Source organism: Orycteropus afer, unplaced genomic scaffold (genome assembly GCF_000298275.1).
Source record: "Orycteropus afer afer isolate SDZICR_OR568_19922 unplaced genomic scaffold, OryAfe1.0 scaffold00250, whole genome shotgun sequence".
Taxonomy (NCBI): Eukaryota; Metazoa; Chordata; class Mammalia; order Tubulidentata; family Orycteropodidae; genus Orycteropus; species Orycteropus afer.
Window position 1 is genome coordinate 4,846,470 of NW_006921837.1, and position 19,212 is coordinate 4,865,681.

The 19,212-nt window shown below is 38.3% G+C and overlaps 1 protein-coding gene across 1 annotated transcript in view; it reads left to right on the forward strand.

The window, feature by feature from the left end:
• The window catches only part of ULK4 (unc-51 like kinase 4), a gene marked incomplete at its 3' end in the record, with an annotated part of 718,552 nt that overhangs the window by 256,910 nt on the left and 442,430 nt on the right, over positions 1 to 19,212 (forward strand). Inside the window, exons 17-18 of the mRNA XM_007949711.1 lie at positions 10,490 to 10,597; positions 18,368 to 18,451. Of these exons, the coding sequence (XP_007947902.1) occupies positions 10,490 to 10,597; positions 18,368 to 18,451 (192 nt within the window). The remainder of the gene's footprint in view (positions 1 to 10,489; positions 10,598 to 18,367; positions 18,452 to 19,212) is intronic.

Genomic DNA, 19,212 nt, shown 5'->3' on the forward strand with positions numbered 1-19,212 from the left:
TATCCTGCCACAATGCTAAATCTCTCAATTAGTTCCAGTAGGTTTTTGACCAAGTCTCCTGTGTTTTCTAGGTACAGGATCATATCATTAGCAAATAGGGATAGTTTGGGAAATGTGAGACCTCCTAGTTTGTTGCTATTTTTCAAAATTACTTTGGTTATTTGGGCCTCTTGCTTCTCCATATAAAGTTGATTACTCCACTTCTATAAAAAAAATGTTTGGAATTTTAATTGATACTGGGTTGAATCGATAGATCACTTTGAGTAATCTTTGACATTTTCACAACATTATGCCTTCTAATCCAGAATGGCATTATATTTTTAATTCCTGTTCTTTATATCTTGTATTTTTACTCAGTCTTTCTATTTCTTTGTTTTTAGTTGTCATTTGTTTCAAATGTGTTTGTCATTGTTGAATGAAACAGTTTTATAATGGCTGATTAAAAATTCTTGTTAAATCTTGTATCAATATCAAGTCAGTTTTGTTGTGTATCAATTTTTTTTTGTCATTCAAGTTGAGATCCCATGATTGGTGGATTTTTTACCTACTAAAAGTCCTTGATACCACTTTGTTGGGGGTGCATGGTTTTGGTGGAGTCACAAGTTTTATTTTTTAAAATACTGTTTGGCCAGTGTGTGATGGTTATTGTTTAAAAGTTTTCTGGTCTTGATAGGCTACTGCTTTTATGCAGACCTTTGTACTCTGCACCTGTTGATATTTCTGGGTTCATAGTTTCTCCGGCATCTAATCTGGGCTATCGAATGCAAAAATAAATTTCAGAGAAATCACCACTGTCTTGTTTGCTGAGGTGTGTAGCTTGTCTTACCTTCTTTTCTCCACTTTTTGGGGTATCCTTTCCCCTTTTCAGATACAATATATGTAATGTGCAGAGATTTTACTTTTGCTTCAAATCCAAACCCACTGTTGTTGAGTTGATTGCAACTGGTAGTGATCCCAGGATACAGTAGAAGTGCCCCATAGGGTTTCTAAGGCTATAATCTTTATGGAAGCAGATTACCACATCTTTCTCCTGGAGAGTGGCTGGTGGATTTGAACTACCAGCCTTTTTGGTTAGCAGCCAAGCAGTTTAACAACTGTGCCACCAGAGTTCCTTTAGTTTTGCTTATTAGCGAGAGGAATAAGAAAAAGTGTTTTCTATGGGAGAGAGATCCCATAGGTCTACTGTCTCAGGACCATAATACTGGGGGACACCAGACTGAATGGCACAACAAAATATATAAAAGCCTTGTTCCGCATCCCACATTGGTGAGTAGCAACTGGGGTCTTAGAAGCTTTCAAGTGGCCATTGGCCATCTCATATGCAGCTAATGGTCTCCTAGCATTGGAAGCAAAGAAGAATTAAAAAAACAAACAAACAAACAAGGGCCTTTGGGAGCAATCAGCCATAGGACAGAATGGCCCTCAAGACCAGAAGAACTAGATGGTACCTGCCTACCAATGCCAACCACTCAGGAAAGGATCAAATCTGGAGATCCTGGATAGAGTGGGAGGAAAAACGTGGAACAAAATCCAAAAACTCAGTAATGACCAGAATTACTGGTCAGATGAAATCTGATGAGACCCGCAATACTATGACCCTGGAATACATTCTGCACCTCGGATAAAACTCACCCTCAGGGGCTGGCTCTCAGCCCAGTAGTTAACAAGATGTATATGCAGACCACTCAACCCAGGATAATGCACCCACATACTCTATGGTAATACATCCCTTAGAGCAATAGACCATGGGGCACCAGAAGACCAACATTCAAACTGAGGAAATGCAGGACGAACAGGAGTGCATAAATATGAGGGGCACGGGGGGAGGGTTACAGGGTAGGGAGGGGAGGAGATTGGGTTAGGGTTGGACATGGTAAATGAGGAGTGAAACTAAATGTACATGTAATGTTGAATTTGTAAAACAAGCTTTTAAAATAAAAAAAAGAAAAAGTGTTTATATGCCACTATTTGAAATAAATTTTAATTGCACTTCAAGATTGGCTTATTCTACCAAATAGCATGCTTAAAAATAAGTACAAATAATCATTTTTCTATTTATTTTTTAACCATATGACCTTATTGGTGAATTGTAAATTTATTTAGTTCTTAAGATAAAACCTAATGTAATAACAATGGTATATTTGGCTTAGAATATTCTTCATGAGCTATTGGGTTAAAGAGGTTTTTTTTTTTTAAACTATGGCAACTAGAATATATGGGTTAGGATGATAAAAAGATAGTAGATATGGAAATATTTGAATTATGATTTATATGATTAATAGAAATATCTTTTAATTAGGAATCCATTTTTCTCTTGTAAGCAGTACTAACTTACACAGGAAAGGAAATTTTCTTTGTTGGTTACCAGGGATGGGCAGTGAAGAGGAAGAGAGGAAAAACAGATGGATAATTAAGACTCTGGGGCCCAAGGTAGGGGGGTGCAGGCCTTGGGGCTGCTTTTTGCTTGGGGGCAGGTCTATTTTAAGGCCAGGGCCCAAGGTAGGCGGGCACAGAGCTGGAGGCTGCTTTTCACTTGGGTTGGTTGTATTGTAAGGCTGGGTCCTGAGGTAGGCAGGCGCAGTGATAGAGGGCTGCTTTCACTTGGGGGAGGCCTATTTTAAGGCTGGGGCCTGAGGTAGGCGGGTACAGAGGGGTTAGAAACAACTAAATGAGACAAACTTGTCTGGCAATTTGTCATCCTGTGGTGGCTTATGTGTTGATGTGAGACTGGAGGCTATGCCACTGGTCTTGTAAAATGCTAGCTGGGTTACCCATGGTGGACAGGTTTCAGTGGTGCTTTATAGGGCTAGGACAGTCTGGAAAGAAGGTAGAGGCCATCTACTTGTCAAACAATTGGCCAGTGAAAACCTTATGAATAGTAGTGAAACATTGTCTGATATATTACTGGAAAACTTTTTGAATAGCCCTGAAACATTGTCCAATAAAGTGCCAGAATGCACTAAAATTTGACTGAGGAAGGGCTGACTTCTCAGAGTAGAGAAGACCTTAATGTTATGGATAGAGTAAAGCTTTCAGGATCTCGATTGGCTGATGTGGCACAACTGAAATGAATAGAAACAGATGCAAACATACATTAATACTTGGAAAATGAAATGTATGAAGTAAGAATCTAGGAAAATTGTAAGCTGTCAAAAATGAAATGGAATGCATAAAGATTGATATCATAGGTATTAGTGAGCTAAAATAGACTAGTTTTGGCCATTTTGAATCAGACAACCATATGATCTATTGTGCTTTGTTGTTGTTGTTGTATGTGCCATTGAGTTGGACCTGATTCATAGATATCCCTCCTTGGGTTTCCAAGACAGTATCACTACAGAAGTAGATTGCCAAACCTTCCTTCCAAGGAGTGGCTGGTGGGTTTGAACCACCAGCTTTTTGGTTAACAGTCAAGTACCTTAGCCACTACAGTACCAGAGCTCCTGATCTACTGTGCCGAGAATGACAAACTGAAGACGAATGGTGTGGCCTTCATCATCACATATACTATTTCAAAATCAGTCCTGAAATACAACGCTGTCAGTGATAGGATAATATTCATATGCCTACAAGGAAGACCAGCTAGTACTACTATTATTCAAACCTATGCACCAACCCCCAAAGCGAAAGATGAGGAAATTAAAGATTTCTGACAACTTCTGCAGTCTGAAATTGACTGAACATGCAATCAAGATGTGTTGATTATCACTGGTGACTGGAATGCAAAAGTTGGAAGCAAAGAAGAGTTACCAGTAGTTGGAAAATATGGCCTTGGTGATAGAAATAACACTGGAAATTGCATGATAGAATTTTGCAAGATCACTGACTTATTCATTGCAAATACCCTTTTTGAACAACATAAGTGATGACTACACATGTGAACTTGCCAGATAGTATACACAGGAATCAGATTGACTACATCTGTGGCAAGATCTGATGGAGAAGTTCAGTATCTTCAGCCAAAACAAGGCCAGTAGTTGATTGCGGAACAAAGACCATCAACTGCTCATATGCACATTCAAGTTGAAGTTGAATATAATTAAAACAAGTCCACAAGAGCTAAAATGTGACCTTGGTAATATTTCTCCTGAATTTAGAGACCATTTAAAGGATAGATTTGATGCATTGAACATCAGTGACTAAAAACCAGAAGAATTGTGGGATGACATGAAGAACATCATCCATGAAGAAAACAGCAGGTCACTAAAAAGACAAAAATGGAAGAAAAGACCAAATGGATGTCAGAAGAGACCCTGAAACTTACTCTTGAATGGAGAGTAGCTAAAGCAAATGGAAGAAATGATAAAACAAAAGAGTTGAACAGAATGTTTCAAAGAGCAGCTCGAGCAGACAAAGCCAATCACTATAATGAAATGTTAAAAGACCTGGGGTTAGAAAACCAAAAGGGAAGAACACACTCAGCATTTCTCAAGCAGAAAGAACTGAGGAAAAAATTTAAGCCTCAAGTTGCAATATTGAAAGATTCTATGGGCACAATATTGAATGATGCCAGAAACATCAATAGAAGACATATGGAATACAGAGTCACTGTACCAAAAAGAATTATTTGGTATTCATCCATTTCAGGATGGGGCATATGATCAAGAACCAATGTTGTTGAAGGAAGAAGTCAAAGCTGCATTGAAGTTACTGGCGAAAAACAAGGCTCCAGGAATTGAAAGAATACCCCTTGGTATGTTTCAACAAACGGATGCCGTGCTGGAGGCATTCACTTGGGTATCCCAAGAGATTTGGAAGACAGCTACTTGGCCAACTGACTGGAAGAGATCCGTATTTGTACCCATTCCAAAGAAAGGTGATTCCACAGAATATGGAAATTATTGAACAATATCATTAATATCACATGCAAATAAAATATTATTAGAGATAATTAAAAAATGGTTGCAGCACTATATTCATGGAGAGCTTCCAGAAATGCAAGCTGGATTCAGAAAAGGATGTGCAATGAGGGATATCATTGCTGATGTCAGATGGATCTTAGCTGAAAGCAAAGAATGCCAGAAAGATGTTTACTTATGTTTCATTGGCTGTGTTATGATCCTGTGGATCCTAACAAATTATGGATAACATTGAGAAGAATGGGAATTCCAGAACACTTGACTGTACTCATGAGGAACCTGTAGATAGATCAGGGGGTTGTTGTTTGAGCAGAACAAGAGGATACTGCATGCTTCAAAGTCAAGAAGGGAATGCATCAAAGTTGTATCCTTTCACCATACTTATTTAATTTGTATGCTGTGCAAATAATCTGAGAAGCTGGATTATATGAAGAAGAATGTGGCATCAGGATTGGAGGATAACTCATTAACAACCTGCCATATTCAGATGACACAACATTGCTTTCTGAAAGTGAGGATGACTTGAAGCACTTACTGATGAAGGTTAAAAACTACAGTCTGCAGTATAGATTACACTTCAATGTAAAGAAAACAAAAATCCTCACAACTGGTCCAATAAACGGCTTCATGATAAATGGAGAAAAGATTGAAGTTGTCAAGGACTTCATGTTACTTGTTTCTACAGTCATCACCAATGGAAACAGCAGTCAAGACATCACACAACATTCCATTGGGCAAATCTGCTGCAAAAGACCTCTTTCAAGTGATGAAGAGCAATGATGTCTACTTGAAACTAAGGTGCACCCAACCCAAGTCATGGTATTTTCATTCACCTCTTATGCATGTGAGAGCTGGACAATGAATAAGGAAGACTGAAGAAGAGTTGATGGTTTTGAGTTGTGGGTTGGAGAAGAATGCTAAGAGTACCTTGGTCTACTATAAGGACTAACAAATCTTTCCTGTAAGAAGTGCAGCCAGAATGCTCCTTGGAAGTGAGAATGACCAGACTTTGTCTCACCTACCTTGGTCAGGTTGTCAGAAGGAACCATTTCCTGGAGAAGGATATCATGCTTGGTAAAGTGGAGGGTCAGTGAAGATATCTATCTCAATGAGATAGATAGACAAAGTGGCTGGAATAATGGGCTCAGATACAGCAGGGATTGTGAAGCTGGCCCAGGATGGGGCAGTGTTTTGTTTTGCTGTGCATAGGCTTGCTATGAGTCAGAGATGACTTGACAGCACCTAACAATAACAACAATTAAAGAGAAAGGTTTGATATAGGTGAAGGGATTTTAAAGTAAATAAATTAGACTTGGTTCCATAGGAGCTCTAGTGGCATAGTCCCTAAGACATTTGACTGTTAAACATAAGGCTGGTGGTTCAAACCCACCAGGCACTCCTCAGAAGGAAGATTAGGCAATCTACTTCCGTAGTGATACCACCTTGGAAACCCAAGGAGGGGTCGCTATGAGATGGAACTGACTCAACAGCGATGAGTTTGTTTTTTTTTTAGGTCCCATAGTCTTATTCTTATATTTATCTTCAAGACCTTTACGGTTTTAGCTTTACTTTTTGGGCCTTTGATTCATTTTCAGTAAGTTTTGTGCATAATGTGAGATACTAGCTTAGAAGAGAAAAAGGCAGGTAATTAGTCATGTAATTAGTCATGTAATTAGATGAACATTATTATGACTGTTTCATGAGTGTTTACAGGATGAAATAGTTGATGAAATTAGAAGGCAAAAAATCTCGATGTCTACAAATTTTTTCTTTAGTTTGTAGGTATACAGTCTTATTCTGCATTGCTTTATCAAAGTTTGGTTATTTGATTTGTTGGTTGAACCTATATAATTTCTGTTTTTGTAGGTAAAATGTGGCTTAACATTGGCAATTTTAGGTGATTTAATGTAACACTAGTAGATTGTTAATATAATTGAAAGTTGAAAGTAGATTCTGTATAGAAAAAGTGGTCTGCTGCAAAGACTAATATGATGCCACATAACTTCTTTCCCTCCTTACTTCATATAGATTAAGTATGTGATAGTGGGAATTACACACTGTGGCATAAATGTACAGCGGGATGCTACTCAATAATAAAGAGGAATGAACTATTGATACAAGCAACAATATGGATAAATCTCAAACTCAAGATCTTAAGTGAAGGAAACCAGACAAAAAAAGAATATTCTGCATGTAATATAGATTGTTTTGTTTAGCTCTTCAGCATCTTTGTTGAGTTGATTTCCAGTTCTATCTTTCATTGAAAGTGGTTTATTAAAATCTCCCACTATGACTGTGGAGTTATCTATTTGCCTTTTCAACTCTGATTTATGTATATTGAGGCTCTTTCATTGGGTCCATAGATATCTATTATGGTTATATCTTTTTGTTCAATTGATTCTTTAATCGTTATATAACATCCTTCCTTGTCTCATATGGTGGTTTTTTGTCTTAAAGTCATTTTGATCAGAAATTAATATTGCCACTCCTGCTCTTTTGTGGTTGCCATTTGCTTGATATATCTTTTTCCATCCTTTGATTTTTAGCCTATTTTTGTCTTTGTCTCTAAGGTGTGTCTCTTGTAGACAGCATATTGGTGGGTTATGTTTTCTTATCCAATCTGCAACTCTCCGTGTCTTGAGTGGTGCATTTAATCCATTAACATTCAGTGAATTATCGACAAGTATGAATTGGTTACTGCCATTTTGTTATGTGTTTTTTTCGTGTGTTCCTGGTTTCTTTGTTCCATATACTTTTCTGGCTGAGCTCGTTATGTTTATGAATTGTGTTATCATTTCCTTTGTAGCTGTTGTTTTAGTATTTGCTAAATATATGTTCTTGTCCTCTTTTTTATTGTGATGTATAGATTTATCATTTTTCTTTGAGGTTACCCTGTGATTTATAATTTTCTCCCCAGATTTAGAACAGTCCAATCTATCTTGCAACTCTCTTGACTTCCTTACCATTTAGAAGTTCTGTAACTACATAGTATTTTCTCTCATTTTGGTTTGTAGTTGTACTCATTTGCCAATTGATGTCTCTAGTTCCCTGTTTACAATCTTGTAAGCTTACTTTCCTATGGGTACATCCATAGCTATATTGGATTCTGGGTTATGTCATCTTGTGTATTAATGGTCTGTTGTTTGCTATTATTGGTTCTCTTTTCAAAGGACTCCCTTTAGTATCTTTTGTAAGGTTTTGTAAGGTTGGTCTGGTTTTAACAAATTCTCTTAATTTCTGGTTATCTGGAAATGTCCTAATTTCACCATCGTATTTGAGGGACAATTTTGCTGGGTATATAATTCTTGATTGGAAATTTTTCTCCTTCAGGGTTTTATATATACCATCTCATTGCCTTCTCACTTGCTTGGTTTCTGCTGAGAAATCGAGCTTATTCTTATTGTTGTCCTTTGTCAATAACTTTTCATCTTTCCCATGCTGCTTTCAGGATTTTTTTCTTTGTCTTTGATTTTGAAGAGTTTGATGATGATATGTTTTGGTGATTTTCTTTTGGGGTCTATACTGTTTGGGGTTCATTGGACTTCCTGAGTGGATATATTCTCATCTTTCATCACAGCAGGGAAGTTCTTTTCCAACAAATCTTGGACAATTTTCTCAGTGGTTTTCTTTTTCTCTTCCTGTTCTGGAATTCTGATTACACACAGGTTACTCCTTTTGATGGTATCTCACATGAACCTTAGCCTTTCTTCATTTTGCTTTGATCTTTTTTTCTGATCGATCCCTTTCCAAAGAAGTATTCAGGGATTTGTCTTCAATCTCATTAATTTTGTCTTCCATTGATTCAATTCTACTCCTTTGCCCTTTCAGTGTCTTATCTATTTCTGAAAATAGAAATCTTCTGGATTTCTATCTGCAGATTTTGTGTCATTTCTAATTTTTAATTTATTTTGTCATTTTTTTCTTATATTTTCTCCAAAATTGTTCTGGGGTTTTCTTTAATTTTGTCAGTGTTTTCCTTGATCTGTCTCTGAATCTTTTGAAGATAATATAATTCTTTTGAATACCTTATCAGGGAATTCTAGTGCTGCACCTTCCTCAGGGATGTGTTTGGGTCTGTGCCCTGCTCTCTTATTTCTACCACTTCATGTTGCTTCTTTGTGTAGATTCTGATGGTCTGTTGTCTCTGAGACATTGTAACATTGTTGTATTTAGATCTCTGTTAACTGTTTGCGAAGAGCAGCTAAGGGTGAGTCAGGCTCTTCTTGGTGGTCATTTATCATTGGCCAGTTGGTTGAGAAGGAAGTGGTGACTCCCATTCAGTAAGTGGAGGTACAGGTGTAGTTGTGTCATATGGGCATGGCTGCTGTCTCCCACTCAGTTAGCCAAAAACAACAATCGTATAACCATCAAAAAAGTAAAAGCACATGGACAAAAAACACACCACATAAACACACAGGAACAATAAAAAAAAAAAAAAGAAAAAAAGAAAAAAAACAACCCTACCATATCTGGGGAGAGGGTAATAAGAGAAAAAAGGTAGAGTAGGAGAATAATGAAAAAAGAAATGTGAAAAATTCAAAAAGAAAAGAAATGGAGTTAACCATGAGAAAGAAAAAAAAGGGAACCAGGAACAGAGAAGAGAGAAAAAGCTGAAAACTAGAACCTTTCCAGTCACTGGCATCCAGAATGTCCTTGTGGTTCCTGTCAAGTGGAGTCTATTCTTGAGTCCCTGCAATCTGGGATAATGCTGTTGCTTTAAATATCCAAAATGGTCAAATCACTTGTAAACATTCAAAAGGGCTGCACCCTCTGGACAGGCAAAAGTCCACAGCTCAGCCTGCCTTCTTCTTCTCTGCTTCCCCTTTTATTCACCAGCCACCAATGCAGTTGTCCATGCATCCTCTGGCTAGCAGGGCTGATTTTTAGGTTAATTCTTAGGTCTTAACACAATTTGGCACTATCCAAGCTGTCCATGCTGTCAGGATAGCCACCAGACCACAGGTCCATATATCTCCTTTTTTGGTGTTTTCATGCAAGTTCTTCTACTAGTTGGAGTTTAGTCCACTTCTGTATCCTTCCCTTCAATGCTCAGGGCTCCAGGATTATATTCTGCATCTGTGTTAATTGGTTCCCCTTTTCTTTGTTGAAGGGGGTCTCTGCAGTCTGTCTGCCTATTCCACCATCTTACTGGAACTCACTACCTGCCACGTGGTAGTGTCAGGTTGCCTCATCTAACTTCAGGAGCAAGGAGAATAATTACCATCCACATCAGCCAAAGCCTATGCTTCTGATGTGGAGGTCAGAGAAACCACCACTCTCTAACGTATTTACTAATTCTAATACCAGCTGTACCTCCCACTATACTCTCTGTTTCTCAGCTGGGTTTGATAATTCATTGTAATGCCTCAATTTCTTATCTTTAAAGATATGACAACAATTGCACCACAGTACTATATGTATGTAAGTTTTTTCACCACATATATTTTCACTTTCACATGAGATTATTGCTTTTTTTTTTTTCTTTTCTTGAGAAGTCAGGCTATAGTTTGGAAATAATTTGGAAACTAATTCTTACAAATGGATGATGAATTTCTGTAGAATATCTTGCCTTTTACTTATACAAATTGAGAGAAACACATGAAATAATATACTTTTTTTTCTCTTTCCAGGCAATTACTCTCTTAACTGAATTAATTAGGGAAAACTTCAGGAACAGCAGATTGAAGCAGTGCCTTTTACCAACCCTGGGGGAGCTGATCTATCTAGTAGCCACGCAGGTGAGACTGTCTAATTAACTGTGTTGCTGTTTAACATGTTCTGACATATCCTGACTGACAAGTGTTAATAAGCTATAAAAGTTTTTTGACTTTGCCCCTTAGAGCATGCCTAAGGAACTTAGGAGAAATTTTACCTCTGGGGGAGAGAGTTACTCAGTGTCTCTCTGTCTCTCTTTTTCTTCGTGCCACTCTATCTGTCTGTCTTTCTTCCTCTTTACTTTACTCCCTCCCTCCTAATGCCCCATTTCCTCTAAACCCATTGATTTAGGTGATTCCAACTCATAGCAACCCTATAGGATGGGATAGAAATGTCACAGAGGATTTCCAAGGCTATAAATATTTACGGAAGCAAACTACCTCATCGTTCTAGCATGGAGCGGCTGGTGGGTTTGAACTGCTTACCTTTTGGTTAGCCGCTGAATGCTTTAACCACAGCACCACCATAACTCCTTCATTTCCTTTAAAGTACAGAAAATTCTCAGGACTTGTTTTAAAACCCATGGACAGAATGGCCTCAAAGTACCCCCTAGGTTGCAACCATCTTTGATTTTCTCAAACAAGAGGAAGCCATTGGTCCTCTCAGTATAAAAGTCCCATATCAGTGTGAAACACTACTTTGGATGAATATATCTTTGAATTTGGCCATGGGAATTTGTGGCTGCAGTATGATTACTTATGTCTAAAGGAAAAAAGTGGAAGTTGGCAATGAATTCATAGGGGAAAACTTAATATTTTATTAAACGTGTTTTCTTTCAAAGAATATTATTGAATTGATATTGGTAAATTATGGTTTATTTGATTCCATATTGAGAAATTTAAATAAATACAATTTATAAGTTAATCAAAAGGTTTCTCATTGAATTTCTTTGTTTTCTGTTCTAGAACTTGCTTACTAAATGTTATTTAACCTCAATAACTTTAATATCAAAATAAAACTAACTTTATGGGTGCTTATCATTTTAAGGCAACTGCCATAATTATTATTAAGCATAAGTATTTTAAGTAACATAGCTGTATAATTAGCATTAATAATTGGTATAGCAGTTGTCATCTCCTTGTTCTTTTTCATGTATGTCTTGGCTGTTTCTGGCCAATTTCATGTCAGAATAAATTTTACAGTCAACTTGTCCAATTTTTCAAAATATCCTGCTTAAATTTTTTTTTTTTGACTTTTGATTAATGCATATCAGTTTGGGAAGAACTGATGTTTTATGATTTTGTGTCTTTAAATATGTGTTCAGAATTACACAGAATATTATCAATTGGGAAAGTATTGATATCTTTATAAATTGTGTCCTCCAAAGAATGAAAAATGATGTTACTCTCTATATATTTGTTTTATAAGTTATTCTATTCATAAAAGTTTTACATTCATCTTTGATTGAATTTATTCTTAGGTAATTTAAATTTAGAAGCGACAACACATTCATTCACTAGGCTAGAAAACTAGGAGGTAAAGAGAAGTGTACAAAGAAAAGTCTCTTTCCTATTTTTTCTTCCATTTGCCTACTTCTTCCCATAAGTAACTACTATAATGTCTATTTTATTTATATTTATAGTTTGTTTTTTTGCCGATAAGCAAATAGAAAATCTTACTTTGCTTCATTTTGTAGAACAAGTCATAACTTCCTTTTTTTCACATCATAGTACCTTGAATAGATTTCTTAATCAGTATGTATTGCTTCTTCCCTCCCACTCTCCCTTCCTCCCTTTTTTCACTCCCTCCCTTTTTTCCTTTTCTTTTCTTGTAATGGCACTTTCCTTTGTTTGATGTACTATTGTGTGCCATCTTTTGAGAATGTTTTCCTTGCATTTCCTTGGAAGTGAGACTAGAGAATTTCTTTTTCACCACTATCTGGGGTCCTCCTCTCAAGGCCTTGATATCAGGGCTTAAGTTTTCCATATTTTGCAGGCTTTCAGGGTAAAACCAAGCTCAGTTTTACCCCTCTGTGCTTACATTTGCCTGATACTTGGTTTAGTTACTCTTTATTTTTTTCCTTCTGTAGCTTCATTGAAATTGGGAGCTCTGGTGGCATAGTGCCTAAGGCATTTGATTGCTAACCAGAGGGCTGGCAGTTCAAACCCACCAGCCACTGCCTTGGAAGGAAGGTTGGGGAATCTACTTCTGTAGTGATTCCCCTTTGTAAACCCAAGGAGGGGTCGCTATGGGTTGGATCTGACTCAATGGCAGTGAGTTTTTTTTTTTTTTTTTTTGGCTTAATTAAAATTTAATTGACATATAATGAATTACACATATTTAAAGATTATTGCAGTGTAGTAAATTATTTAGTATGGCTTTTCTACCCATAAGTCATTGTAAACTCAGTGGTGGAATGAGCAACTGAGGAGCTCCTGATTGTAAATATTATCCACCGGGTTATTTCTGTTGGGCGTGGCATAACACAATGTTATGGGAGGCTCTCTCTCAGGTGCTTAGAGTTCTGATGCTATGATTGGCTAGTTTGGCCACTCTGCCAAGCTCAAAAGGAGGCCTCCTAGAGGCAGAACTCTCTCTGACTGCTGGTTGAGGAAGATGTGCTGCTGAAAGGGACACGGGCTCCTGAGACATGCGTTGCTGGGAAAGAGACGCAAGAGACATGCATTGCTGAGTGAGACACCGAGGGACCAGCACTGCTGGGAAAGAGACTGTGAGAGACTGTTGGCTGAGGGATGGTGGGCTGGGAGAGAGACTGAACATTTTTCCTGAACTTGAATTGTAGCTTGTGGTGCTTCCCTAATAAACCCCATAATCTGTGAGCTCTTGTGTGTCCACTGCAGTGAATTATCGAACCCAGGAGAGAGGTGGTGGGTGCTTTGGGAGGAACGGTTGGTGAAAGAGCTGGAGGGAGGCAGCATGTCTGGCCTTATAGGAGTAGCCCTTGGGTTATTGATGGTGGCTCTGTCTTCCTCTCGTGGGATTAGAGGAGGTCAGAACATGTGGCCTCCTTGTCCTTTTTATAATTACCATTTGATACATTTTTATATATGTATACACCTGTGGCACCATAATCATCAAGATAATGAACATATCCATCACCTCCAGAAATTTCCTCAGTCCCCTTTGTAATCTTTCCCTCTTACCTCTCCGGCTCTCCTTGCAACCACTGATATGCTTTTTATTATTATAAATTAGTTTTCATTTTCCAGGATATTGTGTAAATGGAATCATATAGTACATATTATTTATGAAAGTAGATCTAAACAATAATTTGTTGTTGTGTGATTAATTGGACTTAAACTAGACTGTGTCATAAAAAGGGATGCTTCTGTGGCTGTGACATTTGACCCTATCTTGTGATAGCAGACCAGTAAAGGAAGTTATATTATTGAATCTACAAAAATAACTTCTCATGAATTGGGATTTTTTGCGAATTTGTCACTTTGAATATATGTAACCTTTAAAATCTCAGGTCAGTACTGATCTTGTAGGACTGACCGGAAATGATGCTATATACTATATATATCAGAATCTCCCACACAAACTTTGATCCTGTCCTGTTTGCTTTTTAGAAACACTTTAAGGTTTAAGACTTGAAGAAAGAAGAACACATTGTAATTCTATGGAGGATATTATGAGGCAACACTATATGTTCAGGCATTTTTTTCTTTTGACAAGGATAAAAGTTTAAGTGTTCTTATTTTGTCCATTGCATAATCATCTCCCAAGTGAACTGTTAGGAGAACACTTGAAAGGTCTCCTTAATTCCCTCTCGTCTGCATTAAAGTCCATTTTCCAGACACAAGACAGAATGAACCTGTTTAAGCACATGGGAGACCGACAGTGTTATTACTCTGCTTTGAACCTTCTGATGTTGCTTCTCTCACTCAGAGCTACAGCTGTGGTCCCTTACTTGCCATTTAGGTCCTTGTTAACTGGTTCACCAACTCCTATACCTGTCTGCCATCTTTCACTACCTTCTTGCTCATGTAGTCCTTTCACCTACAGTTGCCTCAGCCACAAGTTCCTTGAGCCCACCATGTGATGCCCCTGCCTCAACACCACTCACTGATATTCCTTTTATTTGCAACATTGTCCCCTCTCCCTCCCACTCAAAAGGGTTCCTTCAGAGAGGCTTTCCCTGGCTACAGATGGAGCCACTGGGTCTACAGCCTTCCTCTAACCCTGTCCTGATATGTTTTTCTTTATCCAAAAAAAAAAAACCAAAAAAATTTTTTTTTGTATGTGTGTTTTTCTGTGTTGCACCCATTATTACATTGATTCAGGTATGTAATTTGTTTGCTTCATTTTTTTTTTAATGTTTTACCACGCTAAAAGCACTATTAGGATAGAAAATTTTTCTGTCTCATTCCTGGCTACTGATTAAAAGAGTTCATGGCACATAACCAAACCAAACCCACTGCCATTGAGTCGATTCTGATGCATAGAGACCCTATAGGACAGAGTAGAACTAACCCACAGGGTTTCTAAGGCTGTAAATTTTTACGGAAGCAGATTGCCTCATCTTTGTTGGATTTGAACCACCAGTCTTTTGGTTAGCAGCCAAATACTTTAACCACTATGCCACCAGAACTCCTCTTCTGGCACATAGTAGGTAATTTTTCCATGCATGAATGATTTTTCCAAGGAACTGCATCAAAGCTAGTGAGACAGAAGGAAGAGAGCAAGGAGGCAGAGCTGGAGAGGTTGGCAGGAATGTGATCATGCAGGGGCCTTGTTGACCAAGTTAGATGTCTTGATCTTGGTCCTACAAGCAAAGGGAAGGCATTAAAGAGTTTCAAGCAGGTTGATGATGTAATGTAATTTTATGAGAAAAAGACAACTTCATTTAAATGTGGAGAATAGAGTGGAAAATGTAAGAGAGGATTATGAGAACCTAAATGAGAGTACGCAAAATAGGAACAAAATTAGGAGAGGAAAGTGGGTATTTCAAGAAGGAGAAAGTCAACAGTGCTGTGACTGTAGCTTGCAGTTCAAGAAAGAGGACTAAGAGGAGTGCATTGGATTTAATGACATGAAAGTCATTGATGATTTCATAGGGCTATATTATGTATGTATGTGTTTTACCTGGAGTGATGGAGGCAGAAGTCAGATTAGAATGAGTTGAGGGCTGAGTGTGAGGCCAGAAAATCAAGAAAGTCCCTGGAAAGAGAAGTTTTGTTATTAAAGGGAGAGGAAGAGCAATGGGGTGAAGTGGCATATTTTTTTTTAAAGTGGGGACGTTGAACCAATGAAAATGGTGACAGAAAGAATGCAGTAGACACACACACACATACACACACACACACAACCAAACTCACTGCGATTGAGTTGATTTCGACTCACAATGACCCCTCCTTGGGTTTCTGAGGTGGTATCTCTAGGGAAGTAGATTGCCCAGTCTTCCTTCCTAGGAGTGGCTGGTGGGTTTGAACCACCAGCCTTCTGGTTAGCAGTCAAATGCCTTAGGCACTATGCCACCAGAACTCCTAGATACCTTTAGGAGGTATAAGAGATTGTCCATAACCTAATGGCCTATGGAAGTCAGGACTGGAGCTGGATCCTGAAACCAAATGGAAGAATGGAGGAACCTGTCCTGTTACAACCACTAGGCAGAGGTAGCAGATGTCATCAGGTATAGGTAAGTTTGTAGTTCCTCTGTGATGACTCCCATTGTGTTTGAGAAGGAGAAAAGTTGGTGAGGTTGTGGGGGAGAGTCACAGGCTTGAAACAGTTCTTTTGGAGAGTGACTTAATGAGAGAAACATAATAGACCTGGACAGAGATGTTGAAGTTCCCCTGAGGTTGCAGATCATGTCAGTCAGTAATGGATGCTCTGAGTTCTGTGGCTTCACCTTCTGTAAGAGCCCAGCTGCCTGAGTGACTGGCTTCCTCCAAGGTTGGGCTTTCCCTGCACAAGGATAAAGGGAAGGTACTTCAGATTTTGGCAGGAGTGAGATGTACCAGGGATTGTAAAAGCTGGGAAGGGAGGCTAAGTCATGGACTTGGGGAAAAAAGAGGGGTTGAAAGACCAGAAGGGTCAGGGGACCAGGGTTCAGTGAATAGTAAAGGAAGGTTATAATTGAGGTAGTTGAACAAGTGGACTGGGAGGAAAACAGGCTGTATTTGGAAGTTAATTTGGGTGTTAGATTAGTGATTGCACCATTGCCCCCTCTCCCTTCCATTCAAAGTGGTTCCTTCAGAGAGGCTTTCCAAAATTTTTGATTTTTGAATTGAAGCAGTACCTGATGATGAAAATGTTCAGGGTATAACAACATGGAATTTTATGATTAGGGTACAGTTGTAAGGAGTCATAATTCTCATCATTAACAACCTGAGCTACGTAGATGATACAACTTTGCTTGCTGAAAGTGAGGATGACTTGAGGCACTTAACTGATGAAGGTTGAAGAATACAGTCTGCAGTATGGATTACGTCTCAATATAAAGAAAACAAAAATCCTCACAACTGGACCAATGAGCAGCATCACAATAAATGGAGAGAAGATTGAGGTTGTCAAAGAATTCACGTTGCTTGGTTCTACAATCGATGCCAATGGAAGCAGCAGTCAGGACATTTGATGACATGTAGCATTGGGAAGGTCAACCGCGAAGGAACTGTTTCAAGTTCTGAGGAGCAAGGATGTCTCCTTGAGGACTAAGGTGTGCCTGACACAAGCCATGATATTTTCAATCACCTCGTATACATGTGAGAGCTGGACAGTGAATAAGGAAGAATGAAGAAGAGTTGATGCTTTTGAGTTGTGGTGCTGGCGAAGAATGCTGAAAGTACCATGGACTACTAAAAGAACTAACAGATCTGTCCTGGAGGAAGCGCACCCGAAATGCTCCTTGGAAGCGAGAATGGCCAGACTTCTTCTCACCTACTTTGGCCATGTTGTCAGAAGGGACCATTCCCTGGAGAAGGATATCCATGCTTGGTAAGGTACGAAAGAGGGGAAGGCTTTCAATGAGATGGATTGACACGGTGACTGCGATGATGGGCTCAAGTATAGCAGGGATGATGGAGCTGGCGCGGGATCGGGCAGTGTTTTGTTCTGCTGTGCATGGGGTCACTATGAGTCGGAAACAACTCGATAGCACCTAACAACAATTCTCATCATGGGTATAAAATACTTTTGCATCAGTGATGTGTCATTTTGGACAACGTTAAAGAAATATTTTCCCCAATAAAACCTAATTTCTTTTGTGTTGAAAAGAGTAATTTTTTTCCCCACCTTTCTGTGTGATGCCTGACTTATTTTGTGATTTTATTCAGTAGGTTGCAGGAGTATTCATATACTGATTACATGGATTTGGTTAATCTTGTGAGAGAATTATTGCTTATGTCATTAAAATTCATCTATCTGCTAACCACATTTGCTTATTTTTATTTAGCGCATTGTCTTGATAGGTAACATACTGCCTTTTACTTGTATTATCCTGAGATACTGCTCAAAGCTGTGTCTTCTGTGCTTTCAAATCATTCTAGATAATGTAATATTTTTAGGTAGGGATATCTATATTATCACCTACAATTATCAATAAAGTGGTTTCTCTGTCCATCAGATCATATTGTCATTTCTCAATTATTCTTATCTGGCCTGTGATGAGAAGATCTTAGCATCATGTATAGTATAATGAGAAGCAGAAGAAGTATCTTGTCTGTACTATGCAGTAAAAGACTCATGATCAGGTCATAATTGACATGTAGTACTTTAAATAGAATATTAAGTTTAGATAGTTTGTATTTTTGACGCTGTGTCTTTTGGTTGAACGGGTTAATATTTTCTGTGTTGTTAGCTTCACTGCTTTTCCTTCCACTTCATTTTAGGAAGAAAAAAAAAAGAACCCTAGAGAATGCTGGGCTGTTCCCTTGACTGCATACACAGTGCTAATGAGGTGCCTTCGGGAAGGGGTAAGGCCTCTTTGTTGTCCTCTGTAGACACCCTCAATTGTAATAACCCTTCAGGCACTCTGTGAGGAGTGTAGCCTGCAGCAGTGCAGGGGCTTGTCAACCAAGCATTGCTCCTGAATTTAAATAATCCCGACAAGCCATAGTGAGAAAATGACCTACACTAGAGCAAGAGTAAAAATGAACGCTAGTTTAAATCTCTTGCTTTTTGAAAGGTAATAGCAAATATAAACAACATAGTTAGCTTTTCACAGGGTATTTTTAATTAGCTCCCCTGTTAAATTATTGATAAACCAGCGTCAGAAGAAGGTGTGTGCAGAGATTTTGCCTTTATCAGAGTAAACTGCTGCAAGCCTCAAGCATACCATGATTATCTTGTCAGGTTGCCATTGTGAGGTTCTGGAGAAGAGGAACTTCCACTAGTATCCATTAATTTTAATATTAAGTAGTATTTATTATATGATGTGATTTTTCAATTTATTCGCCTCATTTCTCATGCGATTGTTAAGGGCTGAAAATCAGCCACTTTCCAACCAACCAACTCAAATATATGTAGCTCCTACATGTAACTATGTAAAGGATTTAGTAAATGACCTAAAAAGTTGGCATTTTTCTGTGTACTTTAGACCATTTGACATTGTTTCACCCAAGGCAAAGCCATAGGCTAAAAACTTCCCTTAAGGAATGAAAAAAATATATCAAGATAAACATCTTCCTTTGTGTTCGTTTCTTCCTGTGTTATATGGTAATGGAATAATGCTGCC